Source organism: Zootoca vivipara, chromosome 14 (assembly GCF_963506605.1).
Source record: "Zootoca vivipara chromosome 14, rZooViv1.1, whole genome shotgun sequence".
In the NCBI taxonomy this organism is placed as follows: Eukaryota; Metazoa; Chordata; class Lepidosauria; order Squamata; family Lacertidae; genus Zootoca; species Zootoca vivipara.
The window spans coordinates 16913474-16940040 of NC_083289.1; the positions used below are offsets into that span (position 1 = coordinate 16913474).

Sequence of the window (26567 nt, forward strand, 5' to 3'; positions counted from 1 at the left end):
GGGTTCCTTCTGGGTACCACACACAATTGGTGGGCATAGCAAAAGGCAAAAATAGGGAGAACAACAAATCTAAATTTTACCATTGCAAACTGGCAATGCCACTCAATTTAACTCCACCAAATCCTTGCAGTACTTTCATCAAGTCTACCCAAGTATTTTGCAGTTAATCTCCACTGGAGGCTATTCCACCATATTGCTGCTTCTGGAGGCACACAACAGCAGTTCAGGTCTAGATGCAACAGTAATGGGAAAGCAATGAAGCACTGCATGTTTGAACACAAGCGTATACCTCATTCTGCATATGAACGACCGCCTCGATCCCATGCACATTCTCATTGAAGATTGCTGGCCCTCTTTCTTCACTGTCCCAGTCTTCAAATCCAAAATCCTCCCTAAGAAGATAGAAGAGGAGGGGAGAAGGAGAAAACAAGGAGAAGAATGAGTCACAAGTCTACCATTTTCACTCACTCACCCATAATCCCTTTTTCTGTACCTGCTTATCTGCCATGGAGCCTATGTGTGTAGTGAAAGATTCTGGAGGCATATATCTCCCATACATACTAGCAGGAGATAACGGACTAAAACCAAAACAAGCGTGCATTTTCTAGAACTGTAATTAACCAATGAACATGACTTCAACAAGACCATTATTCAAACCTTAATAATAAAAAATGTATTTCAAATAAAGCAATATAACTTTGTTTAATTTTGTGATCAAGTCACATACTGGAAAACTTAGGAAAAAACCCTCCCTTTCTGCTCCCAATGCTAGACAGTTATGAAAGTCGTAATTGCATCCATGTGATATTCTGGCATGGGACACCTTAATGAAGCATGCTACCCGCAGTCATATTTTTGACAATTACATCTTCACTTTGGAATGCATTTAGAAGATGCCTCAAAAGGTTGCTGCACAAGCCAGATCTTGCCCTGAATTATACCCGTGCAACCCCGTGACCTAGTTTAGAGGTGTGACTCAGAAGACTATTTATGACAAGGGAAAAGATGACAGTGATCTCAAACAATCCAGTTTTCGGTGGTTACATTTCTTCATCCAGAGACGCAAAGGGCCAGTTCTCTCCCTGCAGTTGATGAAGGCAAGAGTCATTCAAATCAAATTCCGCAGGAATCCCTGAGGTATGAAGGTTAAATAACTGTTACATGTTTAGCTGAGTGTAGGATCCACTCTGACCTCCCTCTTCACAATTTTACAGCTATCATTCATATCCCCAAAGGAGATTGCTAGGTTCAAAGGGGGGATACACTCAACAGCGCAATGTCCTGCTTTGGATTTGGACAACATGTTATTTCCTTTCTCCACATTTCGCCATCTCCTGCATAGAGACATCTGGGAAGATGGCTTCATCAACTTCCTCATTATGCAAGCAGGATGTCAGGACTGGGCTGTGGGCAGCTTTTTGGTGTGAGCCAAGGAACCCATGCAAGTAGTCACTAAAAGCAAGTTAGAACCAGAGGACAAGCCAGAAGTTGAAACCCAAAAATATAGGGTCAAACCATAGTTCAGAAAAATGTTGTTGCTCAAGAAAAGGTCAACTGCCTCTTCTCCTTCACCATCAACTCTTGGAAAACACACTCAGCCAGTCATGGATTAACATCCTAATCATTTTAGGATTTCAGCCTCCCTCAACCTGCCACGATATGGGCCTCACTCCCACTCCATACAGAAGGATGCAGGAAAGTGAGTGCAATCTCAAAAAGTATGAGCTTCTCCCCAACTACTGAATCATATGTACCACAGTCCTCTCTCCTCCCCTACTAATTCCACTCCCCGCTCAATTCCATCTGTCTTCTCATCTCCCATTTTTAATTTCTAAGTCCTTTTCACTGGTGCATAGTGAACTGCAAATCAAGAACAAATAACAGCACAGCTGCGTTCCACATGAGAGGCTGAGCGCAGGGAGGCAGTAAACTTTGTTCTGATTACGATTCTGTCAAATGACCACAAAGCGTTCATCTTTCTCGTGGGCTTCTACATCTGAAGCGCTACTTGCAACGAATGCAAATTCTAAGACCTCACATGAGCAGCATTGGTGCAAGATATGGAATAAAATCTGGTCACAATGCATCAAGGAAATATCAATAAGGAAACAGTGCAAAATGTAAATACAGATTCATCTGATTTGATACCGTTACTTAAAGTGTGGAGTTTGCTTGGGGGCAGGAATTGCCTTACAGCTTGGGGGTGGGGGAGATCCCCCCTTTTAATATGAAACTGTCTAAATCTCAGTTACTCAAACAAAACATGAACCAAACCAAAGCTGACATGTGAATTTTGCACTTTTCTGAAAGTTTTGGTGCTGTTCTAAAAACCAATCAACATGGACAAAAATGCAGCATATGTTAGTGGAAAGTGTACATAAAAATACACTATTAGTGAAAAATAATGTACTAAAAATGCTTTCATTTGGGAAACTTGCTTTGCGCAAAATTGAAAACAAAAATGTGTACACTAGGAGAATTTTGCACTAAAATGTTGCTGAATTTTCATCAGCGCTTGTTGTTGTTTTAAAATTGCAATCTGATGTGGAAACGTAGAGTACTGAACTTAAGGTTGGAAAATGAGAAATGGAGAGATGGAAACTGATAGATTCATCCACACCTACTTCACCAACCTGGACTACAACTCCCATTAGCGTCCGTCAACATGGCTGTGATGGCTGGGAGTGATGGGAATTGTAGTCCAAAACATCTACAGGGCAGGTTGGTGAAGGTTGCCTTACAGTGTTTCTCAAGCAGGGCCTCCTAAAGGTAAAGAACCCTTGGTCCAGTAAAAGGCGACTATGGGGAGCGGCACTCATCTTGCTTCAAGCCGAGGGAGCCAGCGTTTGTCCACAGGCAGCTGTCTGGGTCATATGGTCAGCATGACTAAACCGCTTCTGGTGCAACAGAACACTGTGATGGAATCCAGAGCACACGGAAACACCATTTACCTCCCCGCCGCCAATTTATTTATTTATCTACTCGCACTGGTGTGCTTTCAAACTGCCAGGTTGGCAGGACCTGGGAAAGAGCAATGGGAGCTCACCCCGCTGTGGGGATTCAAACCAGCAACCTTCCAATCAGCAAGCCCAAGAGGCTTGGTGGTTTAACCCACAGCGCCAACCGTGTCCCTCCTAGCAGCTATGCTACAGTGTAAAAATAAAGACTCCTCTAAGAGTGAAGTCATTCTTACTCTGGTCCACTTCAAAAGTACAGAGTAATCTTGCCTTTACAAGCAGTTCAGACCTTTGTGTCAGTGGAGTGCTCAGTTGGAAAGTCAGTGACAGGTCATTCCATGACCTGCTACCCAATCCACATAACTGGAGATAATAATAATAATAATAATAATAATAATAATAATAATAATAATAATAATAATATATTATTTATACCCTGCCCATCTGGCCAGGTTCCCCCAGCCACTCTGGGCGGCTCCCAACAAAATATTAAAATACAGAAATCCATCAAACATTAAAAGCTTCCCTATACAGGGCTGCTTTAAGATGCCTTCTAAAGGTCTTGTTGTTCTCTTCGACCTCTAGTGGGAGGGCATTCCACAGGGTGGGTGCCACTACCGAGAAGGCCCTCTGCCTGGTTCCCTGTAACTTGGCTTCTCGTAGCGAGGGAACCGCCAGAAGGCCCTCGGCACTGGACCTCAGGCAGAATGATGAGGGTGGAGACGCTCCTTCAGGTATACTGGACCGAGGCCATTTAGGGCTTTAAAGGTCAGCACCCTTTGAATTGTGCTCGGAAACGTACTGGGATGCCAAGGGGGTTGGTGGATGGAAGTACTAGCCTTCTAGGTGATCAAATGAATTGCCTGTCACCTATCAGGAAGTATGAGAAAACACCAATTTAACCGCCTACTGTACAGTCCACTCAAGTGAGCAATGTAGCAGCGAGGAAGGGACATACAGAACCTGTCTTATCAGCTCCTGTGAGCAGATTTCCCCTCCCTCCAACGTTGTTCCGCTCACACAAACAGATAATTTGCACGAGTGGCTAAACACTTGTATCAACAGTTAAATGCTCGTAGTCAACCAACAAATAGGTAAATCCAAACATGAGAAATTTGGGTTTTAATAGACACATGTCAGCTGGCAGCTTCTGCCACAACTATTTCCTAGGGCCTTAAATGTTTCCCCTAGGTGGAAGGAGCGCTGGGTCCATTTCCTGGTTTGGTATCTAGTCCAGCATGACAGCGCTCGTTCCATCATCGCAAGAGAGGCTCATAATCAACGCAGCAGCTGCACAGCCCAAATTATATTGCTCCTTGCATCATAGACAACCAGTGAGCAGATGGCTAATAAAGAAAAATAAAATACCGTCTCAATTTAGGTCTAATTTATAACAATGAAAATTGCTTTTGAGAGCCCAGGACTGACATGCAGCCCGATATGAAATCAGTAATTAACCAGCTGTCCTCCCCGCACCCCCAAAGTGCCACTGTATGAAATCACCTGATATCACAACCAAGTCAGGCAATTAACACTTGCCAGCGTTCACAGAGGATTTCTGTAACGGCTGCTTAAGTTGATGGGCAGCGACAGAGGCCTCCTTTTAAGGACTGCACTGTGAAAAACACATTAATAAGATTCGGTTAATGTTGCATCACTTTATGATATTTAATATGGTCAGGCTGATTGCAATTAACACCTATGGATATCACACACAACTTACCGTATTTTCCTGTGTATAAGAAATTAAGTTGTTTAGCTTTTTTTGGAGGGTGGCAGAGGTTACTTCCGCCAATCGCTCACCCGCCTGTCCACCACTGCTGATTGCTTGCCACAGCCGCTGCCAATCACAAACCAGCCGCCAATTGTACGCCCGCTCGTCGCCACCAACAGCCCACCTACCTACTTGCCGCAGCTGCCAATCGCCTGCCAGCCTTGCCACAGCTGCCAATCGCCAGCGGGCCTTGCCGCAGCCACCAATTACCCGCCCAATCACCGCTGCCAATCTTCTGCTTGCTACTGCCATTAATTGCATGCCCCCCCCCCTCTGCATTCACTATCTGTGTATAAGACAACACCCAATTTCTACCTTTTTTTAAATAGAAAAAAGCATTGTCTTATACACGGAAAAATATGTTATGAATATGATTTTCTACGGTGATATGAATTACAGTTGGTTGTTCTTCCAGTATCCCTGAGGAAAGTTTCGAATGAAACACATTGGGTAATTTACCATTTTATTAAAATTCCCTGCATTTTCCAGCATCCCTTTGATACTTCTTCTCCCCTTTCCCCACCTTATCCCCCCCCCCCCTAACAGCTAAGTTCGACCTGAGGGATATGGTGGCTCCTTGTTTATGAAATTCTTTCTGTAGGGATGCATGTCTGGTGCCATTACTATCTGTTCTTAGGTCCCAGGCAAAAAATGGTCCTTGGATCTTAATCTTCTCCTTATTTTTTACTGTGGTGGAGCTGGACCTGATTTTTTAAAAATATATTACTTGTGTATTTTAGGTTGTTAATGTTCATTTTTGTAAGTTGCTCTGAGTTTCCTGTTTTCAAAAGTGTCTTAAAAATGTAAATAATAATAATAATAATAATAATAATAATAATAATAATAATAATAATAATGGGACCCAGGTGGCGCTGTGGGCTAAACCACTGAGCCTAGGGCTTGCTGATCAGAAGGTTGGCGGTTCGAATCCCTGTGATGGGGTGAGCTCCCGTTGCTTGGTCCCAGCTCCTGCCAACCTAGCAGTTCGAAAGCACGTCAAAATGCAAGTAGATAAATAGGAAACGCAACAGCGGGAAGGTAAATGGCGTTTCCATGTGCTGCTCTGGTTTGCCAGAAGCGGCTTTGTCATGCTGGCCACATGACCTGGAAGCTATACGCCGGCTCCCTCGGCCAATAATGCGAGATGAGCGCGCAACCCCAGAGTCGATCACGACTGGACCTAATGGTCAGGGGTCCCTTTACCTTTAATAATAATAATAATAGTTCTTTGCCTTACACAGCCTAGTGAATTCATGGATAGAATGAGACCTGAAGCCAGGGATTCCTAAATTGCAGGTCACCTGCCAGATCACTTGGTTCCTCGGAATAACTGAAGAACATATATAAAAAAACACCCAATATATTTCAATGCTCTTTTTATCGCTTTGCAACACTTGAGATGGAGTCCATCCATCAAGAGCTGGGCTGCCCCCTCAATAGGGGGGGGGGGAATTCTTCCCAATTTGGCTCCAGCCCATCCTGACACAATAGAAGCACATGTTAAACACAGCCATGTTGAAGTTTATAGGCTGATAATAAAATGCAGCCCAGGTTTTATTGCCCAGGTTTCCATTCTTTTCTACAACCCCCACTGGGCATCTAAATCTAGCTCCTTTTCAAAGTCACCCTTCCCTCTAGGATTCCTAGATTCTATGACACTTCTTCCTAGGGCCAAAAGAAGAAAAAAACAGGAGGGAATATAGAGCACACTTACAACAAGCCAGCTTTCATCAGGTGCTCTAAAATAGCGCATTGTAATTCCCTGCTTCCCAAGTGGGGGGGATATTAATTCCCAATTTTGGGGAAAGGGCTGTACTTCAGTGGTAGAGCGCAGGCTTTGCATACACAACTTCCCAGGGTTAATCCCCAGGTAGGGCTGGGAAAGATCCTTGTGGAAGACCTTGGAGAGCTGCTGCCAGTCAGTGTAGTGAGTTAGATGGACCAATCTGGCTTGGGATAGAGCAGCTTTCTGTGTGCATTGCAAGTAATAGCACTGCAGAAAAACTGTGCATACCTCATGCTTTAAAATAAAGATTCTGTATCAAAGCAATCTAAATTTTGCAAACTAAAGAACTCTATAGTTTCATCACCTTTTCCAGATTCACCCCCTCCCCCAAGATTTTAAGAAACTATTTTGCACAATGTGTTCTGCTTTGTGAGTAACGTGAGCCTCTGCAGGACACACACTTCTTGTTCCCAGCCACTGCAGAACTTACCCAGCCATCTCTCTGCCTTTACAAATTCTCTCACACTTTCAAGCACGTCTTTGTGGCCACTAGGGATAGAAAAGTGCTTTTCAAACTAAAGAAAGTAGCAGGGGCAGTCTCTGGTCTTTCAAATTTCAGTGGCGCCCTGTACAAGGCCAAAATTCAGCACCTCCCCCCCCCCCCGAACCTCTCACCTTCCATTCTGCTCAATTCACTACAGTAATTTTTGTTTTATAAATAAATAAAGCAAATAAGCTTGCAGAAAGCCTTTTGTTTCAGAAACAGCCACTTCTTCCTTAAATTCTCCACCTTGCCACATGCAAGTCAGGGACATATAGAATTGTAGAGTTGGAAAGGACCGCAAGGATCATCGAGTCTAACCCCTCTTTTAGAATCATAGATTCACAGAGTTGGAAGAGACCACAAGGGCCATCCAGTCCAACCCCCTGCCAAGCAGGAAACACCATCAAAGCATTCCTGACATATGGCTGTCAAGCCTCTGCTTAAAGACCTCCAAAGAAGGAGACTCCACCACACTCCTTGGCAGCAAATTCCACTGTTGAACAGCTCTTACTGTCAGGAAGTTCTTCCTAATGTTTAGGTGGAATCTTCTTTTTTTGTCCTAAGTGGGGCTTGAACCCACGACCCTGGGGATTAAGAGTCTCGTGCTCTACACCTGCTGCGATGGAACTGATAGCATAACACTTAATTATGTTTGGCTGTTTCAATTCTGGTCAAGATCCCAGACATACAGCAAAACCATAGTTTAGCTAGCCCTGGAGGGCATACAGAAAAATTCCAGCAGGAGGTGGAGAACTGCAGTAACCATGGTTTGCTGGCCGCAGACATTAACACTTTGCCTCCATCAGCACAAATAGCTTTTGGCAAACCACCTTCAAGCCATGGTTTCACAGGCTAGTTTTCAACCAGCCTTTAGCAACAACAGAGGAAAACCAACTAGAGTTATACAGGATTTCTGTAAAACAGCCCTTAATTTGTGTAGAAAAATCAGCCCATCTTCTGCAGCAGAACTCAGTGTCCTAGTACCTAACTACAAAGAAAGAAAAGGAAGCCCAATCTTCCATCAATTATCCTGATGTACCTCAACCCTTGCACCCTCCTGTTCTTCTGCCCTCCAGCTTTCCCTTCAGTTGATATAAGAAGACGGACAAATGAGTTTGGTTTGGACAAGATAACAAAAGAGGGCTTTGTACTCCAAGAAAAATACTCCACAGGCTGCTCTGAGAAGACAAACAGAAAACAGGAATGAAAGCTACCAGAAGAATCTTGGTAGGATCCAAAAACATCTTTCTCTTGGTGCAAGAAGAAAAGGTGGGGAAGTGGGAGAGGGGGAACCCCCAAGACGGAGATGTAGCAAAACAAGTGGAAATGGTAGAAAAAATGGGAGCAAAATGTTCAGCAACAAACGTTATCTGATGTGGTTCCAATTAGAAGTGGACCTCTGGTTCAAAGGCTGGCTGGACCAAAGTACTAATTGACATCTGTGCTTCTAAGAAACATTCTAGTAACCTTCAAAGACACGTCTTGTTCTTAGTCCCTTGGACAATGTCTAGCACGAGAGCAGGGCAGGAAAACAGGGAGCTTCCAAAGCAGAGGTGAGGGAACTTTTTCCGCCCGAGGGCCATATTCTCTTCTGGATCACCTTCCGGAGGATACATCCATTGGTCAACCTAATCCAGAATCAGCAACATGGTATCCTCCAGATGTTGGGAGGACTCTCATCAGTCTCACCCAGAATGGTTGCGGGATGATGGAGGGCAACACATCTGGAGGTCTCCATGTTGGCTATCCCTGACCTAATCTCATGGGGCAGATACGTAGTTCCACATACAGGCTACTTTGGTGATAGTGGTTGAGATGTAAGGTTAATTTGCATCCTACTTATTTATTACCATATGCAAATCTGCATGCCTTGTCTCTAATTTGATAGTTTATAAGCTTCTCTACAATCATAATGAGCACCCCAAAAGATAATCCCAAAATGACTTTAGTTTTGAAGTAGATTAAAGCAGTTGCATGGGAACAAAATGTAGACATTTGCACTAGCCTAGAGAAAAAGAGGAGGAATTCCCAAGCTCTTCCAGGCTCACCCGGAAGAAAGGATGGGAACGTATCCTGTAGTCTACAGCATAGCTGTCAAGTCTCCCGTTTTCCCCGGGAAATCCCCGTTTTTCCAGCTGTTCCTAGCTGAAAAAACCAATTTTTTTGTTTTCCCCCGGTTTATTCTGGCGCGGCGGCCATTTTGGAACTGGGTGGAGCATGCTCAGAAGCGACTTTTGATGCTGCTCTGCCCAGTTCCAAAATGGCTGCAGTGCGACTTCTGGCGCGGTGGCCATTTTGGAACTGGGCAAAGCAGCATCAAAAGTCACTTCTGAGCATGCTCCACCCAGTTCCAAAATGGCGGCAGCACTACTTCCGGTCTGCTATTTCTGGCCCGGTCCCTTATTTCTCTGACAGCAACTTGGCAGGTATGGTCTACAGGTTGCCAATGTGGTGCTTATGTGCCCACAGAGGTGCTCACCCTCCACTGTCATTAGGTCTGAAAGAAGGATTTTATTGTAGCAAATAGAAAAGGCTGCAGTGTGTGTGTGGCTCTTGTCAGTTTGCATTTCTTAGTGCAGAAAGTATTGCTGAGATCTTTCCTATTCTACTTAATTCAAGAGTGTTCTATGTGGTTTCTTTCTATGTGAAAGAAACAGGCAGAAGGCTTCTGATGTTTGGGTTGTCCCTTCTGGGAAGCTGAGTAGATCTGGTTCAAGCTGGTTCTGCTATCCTTTCTGTCAAGATCATGCTGACTATAATAGTCAGGCCAGAAGGAGCCTGATTTCTCACTTTCTCTTTCTATCTCTTTGTTCTAGTGCTCTGTTCTGTGTGCTATAGTGTTAAGGTTTATTATACGTTCTTGTAAATTTAGGTTACATCTGCTGCAACTGGATTTCTTATGGACTGTGCCAATCCTGAATGTACTGGATTTGTGACCATTTATGCTCATTTGCCTTCAGTAGCAGTAAAGCTCTGCTGGGTGAAATACAATTGCCTCTGGCCTATTTTGGGGGGAACTCTGCAACGTGTTTTAAGTCTTCCTCAGCCTTGTTCGACGATTCTCACAACACTTTCTCCGGTTTGCAAATGGCCGGTAGCCCCTGCAGTGTAGTCTGACCCTTATACAGAACTAACACGGGCAGGTGCGGAGAAGGCACACCTGTCCACACAAACATCCAATGGGGAGCTGGAGGCTCCAACATTTGCTCCTCCAATATGAGAGCTGACACTATGAAACTTTGTTTTACCTGCCCCATATCAGCCCTGTCAATGGACCAAGGATTATTCCTCCTTGTTTTCTGTATGAACCAAAACTTTCTCACTGTTGTAGTCCTCTGTCCCTCCTTCTCAGTGCTTCCAAAACAAGGCAAACTGTAGCTAAACCACCATGGGACCCAACAATTCACCACCAACCCAATTCTCGGTGGAACTGTTTGGCACTCCATGTGTTCTGGTGTTATTTGCAGTGACCTCATTGGATTGCAAAGGAAAGAATGAGGCTGGGTGTGTGTGTGTGAGAGAGAGAGAGAATGGACATTGTATAACATTTACTGGCATGCTGTCCCACTGCTCCAAGGAAGCATGGATCCTTATCAAGGGCAATAAAAGCAAAATGAAACATGACTGAAATGTAGCATAGTTCAGGGATATTTATAGCTGTTGCTGGCAGCCACTACAGCTGAACTGGAGCAAGGGAATTGCAAAGGAGCCTTTTATGTCAGGTTTTTCCCCCACCTCTCCCTCAAGGATGCCTGTTCCAATGTTTTCTTCATCTTGCTCAGAAGGCTAAAGGGACTTTCCAAGTACATAGGCCTTTTGACAAATGGACCAAGGTTGTGTCATTCCTCTAAACATTTAGAGCGAGCAAGCTTAATTCCTATGAAATTATGGAATAAACCATGGAACGTGATCCCACAAGAGGCAGTGATTAGACACATTCATGGAGGATAAAGCCATCCATGGCTGATAGCCATGATGGCTATGCTCTGCCTCGATGGATGGAGGCAGTAATGCCCCTGAATACCAATTGCTGGAAACTGCAGGAGAAGAGAGTGCTTTTGTTCTTCAATCCTGCTGGCTAGTTTCCCATTGGGGCATCTGGTTGGCCACTGTGAGAACAGGATGCTGGACTAGATGGGCCACTGGTCTGATGCACCAGTCTCTTCTTACATTCTTAAATTAGAAGAACGCTATGGGGGCAGGCAAAGAGTCCACCTAAACATTAGGAAGAACTTCCTGACAGTAAGAGCTGTTCGGCAGTGGAATTTGCTACCAACGAGTGTGGTGGAGTCTCCTTCTTTGGGGGTCTTTAAGCAGAGGCTTGACAGGCATATGTCAAGAATGCTTTGATGGTGTTTCCTGCTTGGCAGGGGGTTGGACTGGATGGCCCTTGTGGTCTCCTCCAACTCTATGATTCTATGATTCTAAGTCAATTGTTCACCCCACGCTTTTCAATAACATTCCCCATCACTTCTCCAACTGCAATAGGTCTATTTAGTTTTTGCTTTTGAAGTGGATTGGCTGTGCTAGGGTGAGAGAGCGCTTTAATCCACTTTATTTGTGTGAACCCAAAGTTCTGGCTTGCACTGGAATCCCTCCTGCAAAAGCATGACAGTCTGGAGGCACCCACTCTATAGACACATTCCTGCCTAGGAGGAACAAAATCTAGCAGTGCTGAGCTCCAAAACACTTTTCAGGCTGGAACAAGGGCAACTGGCCAGCGTATATGGAAACTTACTTTTTTATATCTCTTTTTAATTATTAACTATGCCAGAAAGCTCATAGAGGCTCATAACTCTGCTGAAAAACAGGTATCATGTGCTGATGTGGTAGTGTTGGGACAGCACTGGCCATTTCTACATCCAAAAGGCAACAACAAAGCAAGCCAGGCAAAAAGCTCTAAACTCACCATTCTCGTGAGTGTTTAAGCTATGCGAACTGTTGGTTCAAAAACTCTCTCTGGTTTTAGCAAGTAGGAATTTGGGTCAGACTCCATAGAAGCACACAATACATTCACTAGTTACAGGTAGGTAGCCGTGTTCGTCTGCCGTAGTCAAAACAAAATAAAAAAATTTCCTTCCAGTAGCATCTTAGAGACCAACTAAGTTTGTCATTGGTATGAGCTTCCGTGTGCATGCACACGAAAGCTCATACCAATGACAAACTTAGTTGGTCTCTAAGGTGCTACTGGAAGGAATACATTCACTGACATCCTAAGGAGAGCCCAACTGGAAGACGGCCCATCTAGTAGAGTAACTTTCTCCCAAAATTGGCTTATTGGTCCTACGGGACCGCCTCTCCTGGTATGCCCCGCGGAGGACCTTAAGGTCCACAAACAACAATACTCTGGAGATCCTGAGCAATAAGGTGGCTAGATTGGCCTCTACTAGGGCCAGGGCCTTTTCAGTATTGGCCCCGACTTGGTGGAACGCTCTTTCACAGGAGACCAGGGCCCTGCAGGATTTGTCATCTTTCCGCAGGGCCTGCAAGACAGAGCTGTTCCGCCTGGCCTTTGGGCTGGACTTAGTCTGACCCCTGTGTTTTCCTCCCTCATGGCTTGGATTTATGGACTACTTAAAATGAGGCTGCATTTTAAATTTTAATATTGTATTTTAATCTGTATTTTAATTAATTGCTTTTTATGTTTTACTGTAATTGTATTGGTGTTAGCCGCCCTGAGCCCAGTTTTGACTGGGGAGGGCGGGGTATAAATAAAAATTTATTATTATTTATTATTATTATTAGGAAGGCAACAAACAGACCATAAAGGCAATAGCTCCATTGCTCTCTTTCCCTCCTTGAGCAACTGGCATTCAGAGGTATGTTTGTTTTGAACACAGAAGCTCTATTTCCATGAGCTGGTCGAATTATTTTTTATTTTGTTTGTTTAATTTAAAAACACATAACCCCCCCCCCCTTTTTACCATCTAGGTCTCAAAGTGGTGTAAAGTGATTCAAAAATATACAACATACAGAATTTCAAAACACAAATGAAACCTCAGAAATTTAATGTCTCAGAAATTTGAACTAGAACAGGAGGATTAAAACAAAACAAAATGGGGATGTAGTCACCTTGCAAATAGTCTGGCCAGTTACAAGGCACCTTCCTGTTCTATATACTAACGGCAATCTCATCTTTTGAATATGGATTCTGATGTAGCCAGAATCTCACCACACACACACACACACACACACACACACACACAGGTAGTAATCAGTGGGCTAATCCCAAGGTTTGCACAAGTACAAAAGAAACTTTTAGAAAGCAAAACATAATGGAGGGAAGGAGGAAGGGACAATGAGGGCCGAACATGCTGTCTGTCTGTTGAGAGGAAATGGAGTTTCCTGGAAGAGCATATACAGTGGTACCTCAGTTTAAGAAAAGTCTTGTTTACGAACTATTCGGTTTACGAACTCTGCAAAAGCAGAAGTAGTGTCCCGGTTTGAGAAATTTTCCATCGGTCTACGAACGGAAGCCGAACGGTGGAAGGGCACCGGCGGCGGGAGGCCCCATTAGGGAAAGCGCACCTCGTTTTAAGAATGGTTTCGGTTTAAAAACGGACTTCCGGAATGGATTAAATTCGTAAACCGAAGCACCACTGTAGTTTGGTGTAAAACTTGTCAGGATACAGTGCTTTCTTGTAGCCAACCATCCTTCATTGCTATTGAACACAAAACATTCCACCTTTGCGTACCGCAACATGAAGATTCCTCAAGTAATCTTCTATTCAGAAGGTTGCGTGTATCAAGAAACTTCTAGTCCTGATCTTCCAAATAACGTTCCAGGTTTTACAGATGAGATTTGTTTGATTAAAAGCACATGTGCGCACATACATCCCCATACTACAGGAATATGTTTTAAAAGCACATGGGGGCACATGTAAATATCAAGAATTTCCCCAGCTTTTAGATTGGCACGGGTCCTTCCTGTATGCAAAGTCTATGCTCTGTCTCTAAAGATATTGTCCCCTTCCCTGTGGAAAAGGAAACTCACTGGGCATAGGCCTCTGAAGGATGTGTCATGTCCAAACCAGCCTTGCACATCAGGCAGCTGCTTGTATCTTTATGACCACCTGGGACTGAAAATGGGAAAGCTCCAGTATCGCAAGTTCCCTCCCTGCGACCATTGTTGCTGGAACTGGGAGTGATTCCGGAGCTGGTTTTTATCCGGTGGAGCTTTGATTTGGCGTTGACTTTCCTAGATATCGCTTTGCTTCAAAACGCCATAATCATATAGGGAAGTGCCTCCGGAATAACCAAGGCCTGTTTTGTTTTGATAAATGTGCTGCCCGTTGAGAATGGAAGACAATTGCCAAAATCAGGAGCTACCTTGGGAAAGCTGCCACACTTTGCTACCTCAGCATCAATGTCTAAACTGGTGAAGTATTGGGGGGTGGCGGCTTGACAAACAGCAGCAATTATTTAATCTTATTCCTCTTACTTTTTCTCCATGGACAAAGACAACAACTTACTTTTTCAAATCTGGAAAAGCCTGGACACTTCCTTGGGGAACTTCCTATGCGATCCGAGAGCTCACAGAATATCTGTGCTGAGGGAAACCAAAAAGGTAGCGGGCTCCAGAGTTCAAGGGCATCCATACCAAAGTGCTGAATAACAGGCAAAAGAGGGCAGGAGGGGTTCCCTCAATGCAGGGCTATATGGACCAATGGTTAGATCTGGTAAAAGACAACTTCTTTCCTCTACACCAAATGGCATTCAGGAGGAAAAAAATCACAAGTGTAGAAACAGCATTGGAGTAAACAATATTTGCAGAAAAGGCCTTATTTGATCTTTAAAAGGACAACAACAATTTTTTTCCAAATTTCCATCTCTGGTGCTATTTATTCAACAATGACTAACAGCGTCCTGTAGAACCCCCTCTTTACAGCATCCTTTTTTTCTGGCCTGATATTGCAAATTGCTTCGAAGTTGCTCCGCTGATTAATTAATCCTGCACCGCACACAGACAATCTGACTCCACGGACAACATCTGGATTCTCTCTGGGTGCACAAACTTTGCTTGCTAACAGCATTCCTTGCAAGCTGGACATAAAACTGAACCCGGGTGCAGCTGTTGAAGCTATCAACATCTGCAGTTCTCATGGCTTCCAAATGGAAGGTTTCCCCCCGCCTCTTGTCCAGATCTCTGCAAACTCCCTACTGTTTTACAAGGCTCAGATTCCAATATTACAGTCTAATGCTTTTTGTGCAAAGTCACTGCAGAACTTATGCTCTTTAATTCAATAAAAGGCGTCTAATCAAAACAAGCCAGTCTTCACTCTCTATCACTGTTTCCATTATAAAAGCTTATTTCCTGCTATAGCTCCTCACAAAATAGCTGTGAATGGGGAGCGCAATCAGGCTCGTGCCAAGCAAAACAAGATTGGTTAAATCTGCTTAGTCATGCTTTTCAGTTGCACAATAGGAAAAAGGCGCAGATACTTTACATCTTTGATCAACTGTTTCCCTGAAACTTAAACCTATCAAAATTTCTCCAGGGAGACACTACAAAGCCACAAGCTTGATTAGGGGAAGAGTTCACAAAAAAAACCCCACGTTATTCTCCTCCAAAATTAATCCAGATGGCATAAATCATGCACACTAATATGGACCCTAGGCTTGCTGATCAGAAGGTCGGCGGTTCGAATCCCTGTGACGGGGTGAGCTCCCGTTGCTCGGTCCCAGCTCCTGCCAACCTAGCAGTTCGAAAGCACGTCAAAGCGCAAGTAGATAAATAGGTACCGCTCCAGCGGGAAGGTAAACGGCATTTCCATGTGCTGCTCTGGTTTTCCAGAAGCGGCTTTGTCATGCTGGCCACATGACCTGGAAGCTATACGCCGGCTCCCTCGGCCAATAATGCGAGATGAGCGCGCAACCCCAGAGTCGGTCACGACTGGACCTAATGGTCAGGGGTCCCTTTACCTTTACCTAATATGGATTAGAATTATTTCCCCCATCAGTCCTTGAAAACCAGCAACTGACACTAGCCTGTTATAAAAGAACACTCAACATGGTATGTCCTAGAAGAATATGGAAGTAGCTGTCTTGCACAGGTGGATGAATTGCCATTTAGCCTAGTAAGGGACAGGGAACCTGTGGATCTCCAGATGTTGTTAAACTCACAATTCCCATCAGCTCCAGGGATGATGGGGAGTTTTAGTCTGGCAACATCTGGACGGCCACAAATTCCCCACCCTAGCCTACTAGAATCATCTCTTTCTCATGGAACTCCTTTACATATTCAAATCTTCTGAGTCTCTGCTCTACATTCCCACCACCAGCTGTGGTAAAGGAAGCAGGTAGTTGAGACAGGACATTTTCGGTGGTGGCACCCACTGTTTGTTTTTAACTTCACCATAAGCTGCCTTTGGATTTTTTCATAAACAAAAGAGGCTGAAGGTAAGAATTCCTTTTAAAACATACATCCGGAACACACAGAAACGCGTTTCACTTCTGAGCTATGCTACCTGCCTCAACGTGCTTCACATATATTCTCTCTCCAAGCCTTACAAACTGTTCTCCTCTTGCTGAAGATCTGGGGGGGGGGAAGGCTCAGGGTACTGGCTTAAGAGAAGGACCATTGTTCAGGGGCAGGATACCTTCATTGCATGCAAAATGTCTAAGGTTCAGAAGGGCCATAGCAAAGTGGCAGAGCAAGACTGTAAATAAAATAACCAACAGTTCCATTCTCTACAGCACTTGGGACATGCCTTCTCAGGTTCCACGTCAAAGCACTGAAGAAGAAAACCCCAAACTGAACCCAGTTGGTTCCCTGAATGGCCTTTATATCCTGAATAGCTGCCAGTCACTGAGAACCCTTTGAGCACATTTAAGTTTCCGGCAGCCTGTGGAGAACGGAACGTGTGTGTGTGTGTGTGTGTGTGTGTGGAAAGAAAAAAGCCAAAAGCCAAACAAAACAGCTGGCTACACAACAACATGCTCTTCTTTCAAGGCTTCTGCTGACCTTTTCTTCAGTACAAAACTGGTTTCCCTGGAAAACAAAAAGTATGAGAAAGGCCCAGGGGCTGCCCAAATAGTTTGCCAAAGTTCCGAGTTCAGGCATCCATGTAGCTCTCCCTTCCGTTCCTCCCCAAACCATTTTATTTGATATCGTTAACCCCACTGCTCTCCCAAAGATTGCCAAACCATAGAAGTAGAAAATGAAACAGTTGCTTATACTACCCGTTTAAATGTTTCAGCAGTTTCCCCCAAACCGGCCGCTTTAGCCCACGAGAGCCATGCTGGGACAAGGTTTCATTCTCTCTGGACAACTGCAATGGCAGGCTTAAGTGGACATCATGTGTGATGGACAGGGCCCCAAAGGACAAGTAGGTCTTTTCCACTGTGCTCCCGACAAAACCTACTTCCTGAGATGATGGAGTCTAAAGGGAACGGGCCATAGCTTAGTGGCAGAGCATCCGCTTTGCATGCAGAAGGTCCTGGGTTCAATCCCAGGCATCTCCAGGTAGGGCTGGGAGAGACGCCTCTCTGAAACCCTGGAGAGCTGCTGCCAGCCAGCATAGCTGCCAAGTTATCCCTTTTTTTTTAAAACATAATTTTTATTGATTTTACAAATTACAAAAGATGGTACATACATATACACCTTTTCCACCTTCTTCCCACCCCCCTCCATGGGTCCTCCCCTGCCACAGAAGTATCCCACGCAGGTGAACAGTCAGAAGTGGTCCATTTTATGATTGGGTTTCTGTCCTCCTCCCCCTCCCCTGCCCCCGAAGCCCCCCCCTGCCACCAGGGAGCTCCAGTGAACCAGGGCAGTACGCAGGAGTTCATCCATCCAACCATCTATTGTCATACCAAAAAAAAAGAGAATACAAAAAGAGAAAAAGAGAAAAAAGAGAAGAAGAAAAAAAGACAAAAAGGAAAAAAGACAAAAAAAAATTCATCATAATTGTTAAATTCATAATTGTTAAACCATATTTTGTGGGCTTCCCCACCCTCCCCCCTTCCCCGGTTTTCCTCCCTTATTTATCATCTTCAACAGTTTCATAGTTCATATTTTATAACATACACCTTTATATCTTGTACCACTTTTAAACTAACTATTATCATTTTCGCCTATTGTCCAATCACTGAGAAATCAAACTCCCATTTTTTCTTCCCGTGCCTAATTTTTACCCCTCTATAGGCCTCCATATTTTCACCTTTTTCCAGAATCAATTCACTTTTTAAACCTATAATTATTCCCAAACTAACCTTACACCCCCCCGAGTACCGGCTCCACTCCACCAATCCAGCAGGTTCCATAGTCAGCAGTCCAGTTATAGTCCTATTAACCCATCCTTACAATCACAACTTCACTTTCCCTTCACCCCACCCCCTGTTTACAGTCTTTTGCCATCCAGGCCTCCATATCAGACCCCTGAGCTTCTTCTCTTCTCTGCTTAATTTTTCCTTCTTCCCTGTGGTCATTCTGGAGTTCCAGTAAGTCCAATCGTGCCCCCCTCGAAGGGGAGGCACTCCATCCAACTTTTTGTAGAGTAAAATCATCATTTTTTTCGTGATGGGCTTCATTTTGTGTTAAGTCATCACAGTCCTCATCATTGTCATTCTCACATTCGTCTTCTTCAGTTTCAAAAGCTTCATCTTCTAAGAAATCATATTCTGCCATCATCATCTGGAATTGTTGCTGTAACACTTGCCGTTGTGTCTCCTCTTGACATAGTTCTATTCTTGCTTCCCACATTAAGGTCAAAACAGTCCGCTGAAACTCAGGCGGGTACCTTTTTGTTGACATAGTTCAGTCCTGTCAAGGTCAAAACTTGTCACATGGGGTGGAATATAATCGCAGTCTATTTTCTCGACTCCATTTTAACAAGCTGGCTGCATTCTTAAAAATAAAGTTCGAACTCACATTTCAAAAGTATATAAACCAAAAAAGAATTTCCAAAAAGTCCAGAGATAAAGATAAAGATAGAAATAGAATTTAACTATAAATCCTGATCAACTCACTGGATTGTCTGGGCTGCCGGCTCCTGAGGAACAGAAAGGTCTTTCTTAGTCTTAACTTCTTTCTGCAGGGCAATCACAACCACAGTCTCTCTCCCCTTTTACCCTGCATTTAGGGGAGATTCTCTTTGATGCCTTTGAGGAATCCTTTTAAGTTGAAATCTTCTGTTTACGGCTTCGGGTTTCTGTTTACTGTCTCTTATGTTACCGTAGGGGGGGGGTGGCTTCCTCTTTTCCCCTCTCTCCCAGGTCCAAATTGTTGCCTTAATTTACATTCCAAAGAATCCAAATTACTCACAGTCTATTCATTTGCTGAATGTTCTTTGAAGAATTGGCCACCTCCACTTCCCAGACTCGCAGCTTCGCACTCTCAGAGCAGCAATGTCAGCCTGTCCGCCGCGGTTTTTTAAAGGGATTTTCCCTTATGCTGAATAGGCTTCCTCGCGAGAAAAGGGAAAACTTGGCAGCTATGCCAGCCAGCTGTAGACCACACTGAGCTAGATGGTCCAGTGACCCGACTCAGTGTAATGTCAGATTTCTCCGTCCATGAAGCACAATTTGACCGTAAGTGAGGAGATGGGTGGGCACAAGCTCAGAAGACTTTGAAAGGGGATTTTAGAAACTCTAATTTAGGAGTGGGGAACTTGTCGTCCTCCAGTTGTTGTTAAGACGACCATTCCCATCAGCTCCAGCCAGCATGGCAAAGATCAGGGATGATGCAGTAAGGGACCAGCACAATCTGCAACATGGATGGGAAACCTCAGGCCTGGGGCATACCTGCCAAGTCTCCTGCTGAAAAATGTGGGATCAGCAGCAGCACGGCACCGGAGGTTGCGTAGAGAAATAGGGCAGAGCGGCACCGCAAGTCGCTTCTATGCATGCCCGGTGGCCATCTTGGTGGTGGCCGCATGGCGGCAGCCATCTTGGTGACGGCCGCCGACATGCGGCCACCACCAAGATGGCCGCCAGGCATGCGTAGAAGTGACTTCCGGTGCCGCTCTGCCCTGTTTCCGGTGTCCACACATGGGCAAAGCAGCACCCAAAATGGAGGCTCCCTGGCTGGTAGGAAATCCGGGGGATTTCCGGGATTTTTCTCCATTCGGGAGAACAGTGGGAAACGGATTAAAATCTGAGGGTTTCCCGTGAAAAACGGGGTACTTGGCAGCTAAGGCCTGGGGGAGAAATGTGGCCCTCCAGGTCTCTCTCATAGAATCATAGAGTTGGAAGGGACCCTGAGGATAATCTAGCCCAAATCCCTGCAATGCAGGAATATGCTAGGGCTGGGCGATATATCGTCCAAAACCCATTGAAAGTCCATTATCATGATCTCAATTTCATAGTTTTTGACCTGGCAGTATTTCGCGAATCATGATGTCTGTGTGCTATGCAAAAATCACAATGTGGTACAAACCATGAAGCCAGCCAACGCCTCGACATAGCTCCGTCCTTATTTCAGGCATTGTGATATACAGTTTTTCCTCGCTTAACAAATGCCCTGCTTAACTAAATTTCCGCTTAACGAAAGGATTTTTCGAGCGGAGCTTGCCTCGCTAGACGAATTCGTTTTATGAAAAATTCATCTAGCAAATCGTGGTTTCCCATAGGAATGCATTGAAATTCAATTAATGCGTTCCTATGGGCAAAAAATAAAAAAAAATTCAATGCATTCCTATGGGATTCTCTAGACAAATTTTTCGTCATAAGAAAAGACCCGTGGAACGAATTAAATTCGTCTAGCGAGGCACCACTGTATCAGTATATTGTGATGTTTAGCTGGTGGTATATCATTGTAGACAGCCTGTGGTACACAGCATGGATGGGGAGAAGAGTGTGGTGCAATGGTTAGAGTGAAGGGTTAGGACTGGGCAGACCCAGGTTTCAAACCCTGTCATGAAGCGGAATGAGTGACCTTGGGCCAAGCCATTCTCTCTCTCAGCCTACCCTACCTGGAAGGCTTGTTGCAAAGACAATATGAGAATGATGAGGACCACGTAAACGGCTTTAAGCTCTCTGGAGGAAAGAATGCAATAAATAAAATGAACAGAAGCACAGAAGAAAACCAAAGGCTGTGTTAAGATATACAGCATAGCGAAGAGCAGGAACGCTTACGCTGCCAAAGAGCCACATGCGAATCTGAATTGCCAAGAATTAGATCTTTTCAAGCCCTTTTATAAGTGCCTGAAAGAATATTTTTACAGCATATATATATATATATATATATATATATATATGAGAAAAAACAGACTAAGTTCAAGGTCACAATCATAAGGAAAAGGAAGTTAAACCCATAAACAGAATATGGAATCATAAAACAGAAACGAAAAACATGTACACAGATCTAGAAAGACAAACTCTCTCTCATACACAAACACAATTAGATGGAAATTCAGTCACAGAGCCAAGTGGATGGGAAGGCAGCAGCCAAAATAAACTCGAGACAGTGGCTAAGATAAAAAGGATAGCTATTATAAACTACCTACATCAGCATTAAGCCACCAGAAAGGAAATGTCAGGCTGCCTTTTTGTCCTCCTTGACCTGAATTTCCCATCAAAACCACAGAAGAAAAGGCCAATTTGAACAGGCCTATCTTGTCCCCCTTCTTAAGGGCAAACAATACATTAGATTACTCACACTTAAAAACAACAACAACAACAACCCCACAAAACAACTTGCTTGTCTAAAAATAAAATGTGGTTCTATCAGAAAAGATGGAGACTGACCGTAGACAGAGAGAGAGAGGCAGGGGAGGGAGATGAGAAGCCCAAGTAGCCAATTATCTAAATTTCCACAAAGAGGAAGACAGCAGAGATGCAGGCCAGAAGCATGGGGATAGCCATGATTTATGGGGGGGGGCGGGGGGCAGCAGGCTTCATGTTGAGAGGAGAAGAACCTTAGTTAAGTATTTTTATTGATTTATTTGATTGAGGGGGGGCAGCTACCCCCCTGCCTACGCCCTGGTGAGAAGCAACAGTGGCCAAAGGGTAGTGTGTGGGGCAGACGAAGAATACAGTATCTTCAATTTACAGTCACACCTTGAAACAGGCATGCTCTGGATCAGGGCCCTGCATCTGCTTTTTCTTCCAAAGAAAAGTGGCATTTTTGAGCATTTTCTTTCTCTAAAAGTGTGAACAAGCTGGTTCAGACGATAATATCTCGGCTTAGTAAGTAGCGATCATGCACAAACCTTTTGTTTACACACAGCGTGCCTGTACACATGCAGCAATTAAATCAGGAAGCCTCGATCATAGTTTTCCATTTTATCCTAACTAAGAAATGGTGGTCATCAGCTTTGGTTACCAACCACAGCCGCTGCAGAAACCAATAAAAGGAAACCTTGACGGCCTTATATAACAACTAGGTCACAGTCTCACGGCCGCCATTTTGTGAATAGTGCCCAAGGAACGTTTGAAAATTCCCTTCAAAAACCGGCAACATTCAAAGCAAAGATGCCCGAGCACGCTGGAATATCACGCAGAAAATAGCCAAAAACTTTATACTGCTTGGAATGCCAAGCGATAGGTGCGCAGCTCAAGGAAACAGCTGACCTGTCATTGAGTTCTCGGATGTGCAGAGCTGCTCCCTCAGTTTCTCCACGTCATCGGGGTGAACCTGCTCATAGAGAGTGCTTCCAAACCACTCTGACTGGGGCTGGTTGAGAACAGGAGTGACAGAATCAGACACGTAGATCACTCGGCCTGTCTCAGCAGCAACAACAAAGAGGAAGCCATCTGCAGCTTCAAGGATGAGGTGTTTCAGTTCCTTGCCGAGAAAAGGAGAAGAAACAAGTAATTTAGGGAGCAAGAATAAATAAATGAAAAGCAGTTTTTAACAGGAGTGCATATTTTTGTGTTACTTCTTTTCAATACTGCATTCATTTCCATTAGTAAAGGCCGGCTTTTGTCGGACAATGTATTTGGATAAAACTGCAGGAGTTTAGTTTTACCCACATTCAGTCTGTCATTCCTGTTCACTGGGCTGCATTCAATATTCCCTGTCCACATTTGCAAGGACAAGTATTAATGTGGATAAACAGTGGAACCCAACACAGCAGCTGTGCTCATGGAAATTTACTGTGTTGTAAACAGCTTTGAGATTTTTTCTTTAAAACATAAAGCTGTATAGAAATACTAATCATACTAATAACAATAGCAACAACAACAACAACAACAGCAAGTCAGGATATCAAGTCACGTTTCAAATGTAATGTGCTGGCTTGCCTGTAAGCCAATAGCTATAGTTTCTGGTTACACATGTAACAGGAAACTGTGGTTAAGAGCAGAATCCTGGCTTGTTCACTTGAAGAAAGGAGGACTCTTTGGGCATGGGTATGTAGCTGCATGTAGCTGAACACTATTCATTTATACCCTGGCTTATTAAGTCAGGATTGGATTGTGTGAATTTGCCCGGCATCTTGGTTTGGTCATAATGCTAACTCACTGATAGGTGGAATCTGCAGCCCTCCAGATGTGGTTAGAAACAAACCTGCTTCAGCTCCAACCAAAACAGCTTATGATGGATTCCTGGCCTCACAAAAGTCAAAGGCTACAAAATAAGCAACATCTGGTGGGCCATCCCTCTGCTAAACCATGGTTTAGTGTTACATGCATGAGCTCCCCCTCGCCTCCCCTTCTGTAAGGAAATCATAAGCTTTTGTCTCCAGCTAACCACAGTTTGCTATCATGTGCAAATCTGGAACTGGGGTTAGTCTTACCTGTGGCATTCCCAACCCCCACTCTTTTACACATATACAATCTTTTCATTTGGATCAAATGCAGGGGAGATAACTCTGGGCCACAGATGAAGTCACATATATGTTTGGCTTACCTTACTGATCTCAACGGATGAAGAAGTATACCAGTGGTTTTCAACCAGTGTGCCTGGCACCCTGGGGTGCCTTGAATGATGGTCAGGGGTGCCGTAGTCAACACCAGCCTCTGTCCCTCTTTCCTTCCCTCCCTCCTCTGATGCCCTGTTGTGTCTCTACCTCCCAAAGGCTTGCACAGCTGTTTGTTGCAGCAGCCCTGTCTACAAGCTACCAAGGAATGGTGCCTCTGGAGATGGCATGGGGGTGCTTCCCAGACCCCTGTGGGGCAGTGTAAGGAGCCACCTCTCTTTGGGGTGGGGTGGGATTGCTCGGAGACTGGGGTGGCAGCTGCGGCTGCCCAGAGGACTCCCAAGGACGGGAGAAAGGAGGCTGAGGGAACCCTCCATAAGAGAAGGTGTTTGAAAAAGGGTGAGAGGCTGCCCGTTCTGCATGCAATGGGTGGCAGAACTGGGCTCCTGAGCCCCACAGGGGTGCCGCAGAAAGCTGGTCAAGGGAGCCATGGACTCCAAAAGGATGAAAACCTCTGAAGTATACAACCAAAGACTTAACTATGCAGAAGCCATTTCCCAAAACTAGCGATAACACAGTAACACTAACAAAACTAAAACTAATATGAAAAGGGTGGCACTCATTCGAGCTCAACCCACAGCAACCAAAAGCTCGCCGCAACGACAAAGATTTTTTAATGGTGCTTCTGAAAATGCTGACATGTGTCTGCAGAGGGAGGGAGTATTCCACAACTGTGGAGCAGGTGTGTTACGTCCCACGTGCACACAAAGTCCCCTTCATTTTACCTTATGTTTTTTAATGCAGACTAAGCTGTTTTATGCATATGCCGCCAAACCAGGAAGTGCACGTCTGGGGCTACACATTCTCATGACCCTTGCAGCATGCGGCAGAGGACTCTGATGAGGTTCAGGCAACTTCCTTGCAGGGAGAACTGCCAGTACCTTATTCGGGATCCACCCTGGCACCATCCTCTGACTCAAGGGAAGGAGCTCCTCGCAGTACATCCAGCCTCACAGAAGTCTACAACACAAGGCAATGGCCCTATAACCAGCCAGTCAGCTCTCCTAGGAGTTGGAACCTACTACTGTATACTCCAAGTATGATCATCCCTCTATCCTTTGCAATTTGTACAAATCGCCTCGCAATGCAACATCGCAGTGATGTAGACCAGTGTTTCCCAACCAGTGTGCCTCCAGATGTTTTGGGACTACAACTCCCATCATCCCTAGCTAGCAAGACCAGTGGTCAGGAATGATGGGAGTTGTAGTCCCAAAACATCTGGAGGCACACTGGTTGGGAAACACTGATGTAGACTTCTCTCCCCCAGCTCCCTCAAATGCAATTCCATGGAGCAAGGAAACCAAGGCATGCCATGACACGAATAATACTAGACAGGAGAGGGCTGGGGGCACATGGGCCTGTATCTAATGTTCTCTGCTAGTGCAAGGGCTCATTCACAAGCAGACGGGTGAATTTCAACACTGAGCAACAGGGGAACCAAATGCAACAGGGCACACACGGAAACTTGCTGTGCAACGGATTGCACAATCTATTTCGCGACGAAACTACCGGCATTCTCTTGCACAATGACGTTCCGCTAGCTTAAAACATTTCACACCAGCAGAGGTAAATCGCTAAGTCACTTGAACTTGGTGCTACACCAGATACGGTCCATGGCTGACATTTTCCGTGGCAGCTGTGTGTTGCGCATCACACCATCCCCAAGCACGGCAAACATCTGCATCACACTAGTAGACGGAAAGACTAGTAGACCGGAGACTGAAAGGCTCAGGGGTTCCAAGGCCAGTTCCCACCCACTGCACAACAAGAAGTCTAGATGTGCCACCCCGTCGGGGAAGTGCAGTCAAAGTGGGGCAACCTTTGACTGCGCGTCTCCATTGGTGGCAAACAGATACTTGCCGCCATGAGTGTGAAACTGTACTGAAGGCTCCCACCCCTTCGTTCAGGGCCACGGCCTTTCCCCCCCCAAAAAAGCCACCCACCTGCTCAGTGAGGAAGGAAGGCTTATATGCTCCATCGGTAGATTTGTTCCCAGTGCCCCTCATGGACTTCATGTGTGACACTGCCATGCGGAGAATGGTCAGCTTGTCAGGTTTGCGCGCCAAGGCGCTGCAGGTGGGCACCATGTCAGAGAGCTCGGTGATGTACTGGGTCATCTTGTTCCTCCTGCGTCTCTCGATCTCACTATGGTTCTCCCTAAACGCACATAAGAAGGAGCAAACCGAGAGAGAAAGCGAGATGCTGTCGGTAAAAGATGCAGTGCTTGGAAATCGTTACAATAGTCAGAGCACGTGGGAGGGTTGCGTCACACTCTAGCATGGCCAAGAGACGGAGAACCAAAAGGACAAGGCTACGCAGAGTGTCGGGAGGGGTTCCAAATATGTTCTATGGGCCAGGGCAGAGCTTCCCAATCTTGGGTCTCGAGTTATTCCCACCATCTCTGGCCATTGTTCCAGATAGCTAGGGATGATGAGAGTTGTAGTCCAAAAACAGCTGGAGACCCAAGGTTGGGTAACCCTAGGCTGGGGCAACTTTTCCCAACCAGGTGCCCTGCAGATGTTGGTAGACTACAGCTCCCAAACCACTCTTACCATTGGCCATGCTGGCTGGGAATCCAACAACATCTGGAAGACACCACGTTGAGGCAGCTTTAGCACCATCCCAGTGATGGCCCTGCATTTATCCTGGTAAAGCAGAGATGGGGAAGCTGTGGTCTCCCAGGTGGTGCCGGATTTCAGCTCCC

The 26567-nt window shown here is 45.0% G+C and overlaps 1 protein-coding gene across 1 annotated transcript in view; it reads right to left on the minus strand.

Annotated features, from left to right (window-relative positions):
• ARNT2 (aryl hydrocarbon receptor nuclear translocator 2) overlaps positions 1–26567 on the minus strand; it is a 143915-nt gene that overhangs the window by 70881 nt on the left and 46467 nt on the right. Inside the window, exons 4-6 of the mRNA XM_035131344.2 lie at positions 25807–26020; positions 22515–22728; positions 290–392 (exon numbers count right to left, since the gene is read on the minus strand). Of these exons, the coding sequence (XP_034987235.1) occupies positions 290–392; positions 22515–22728; positions 25807–26020 (531 nt within the window). The remainder of the gene's footprint in view (positions 1–289; positions 393–22514; positions 22729–25806; positions 26021–26567) is intronic.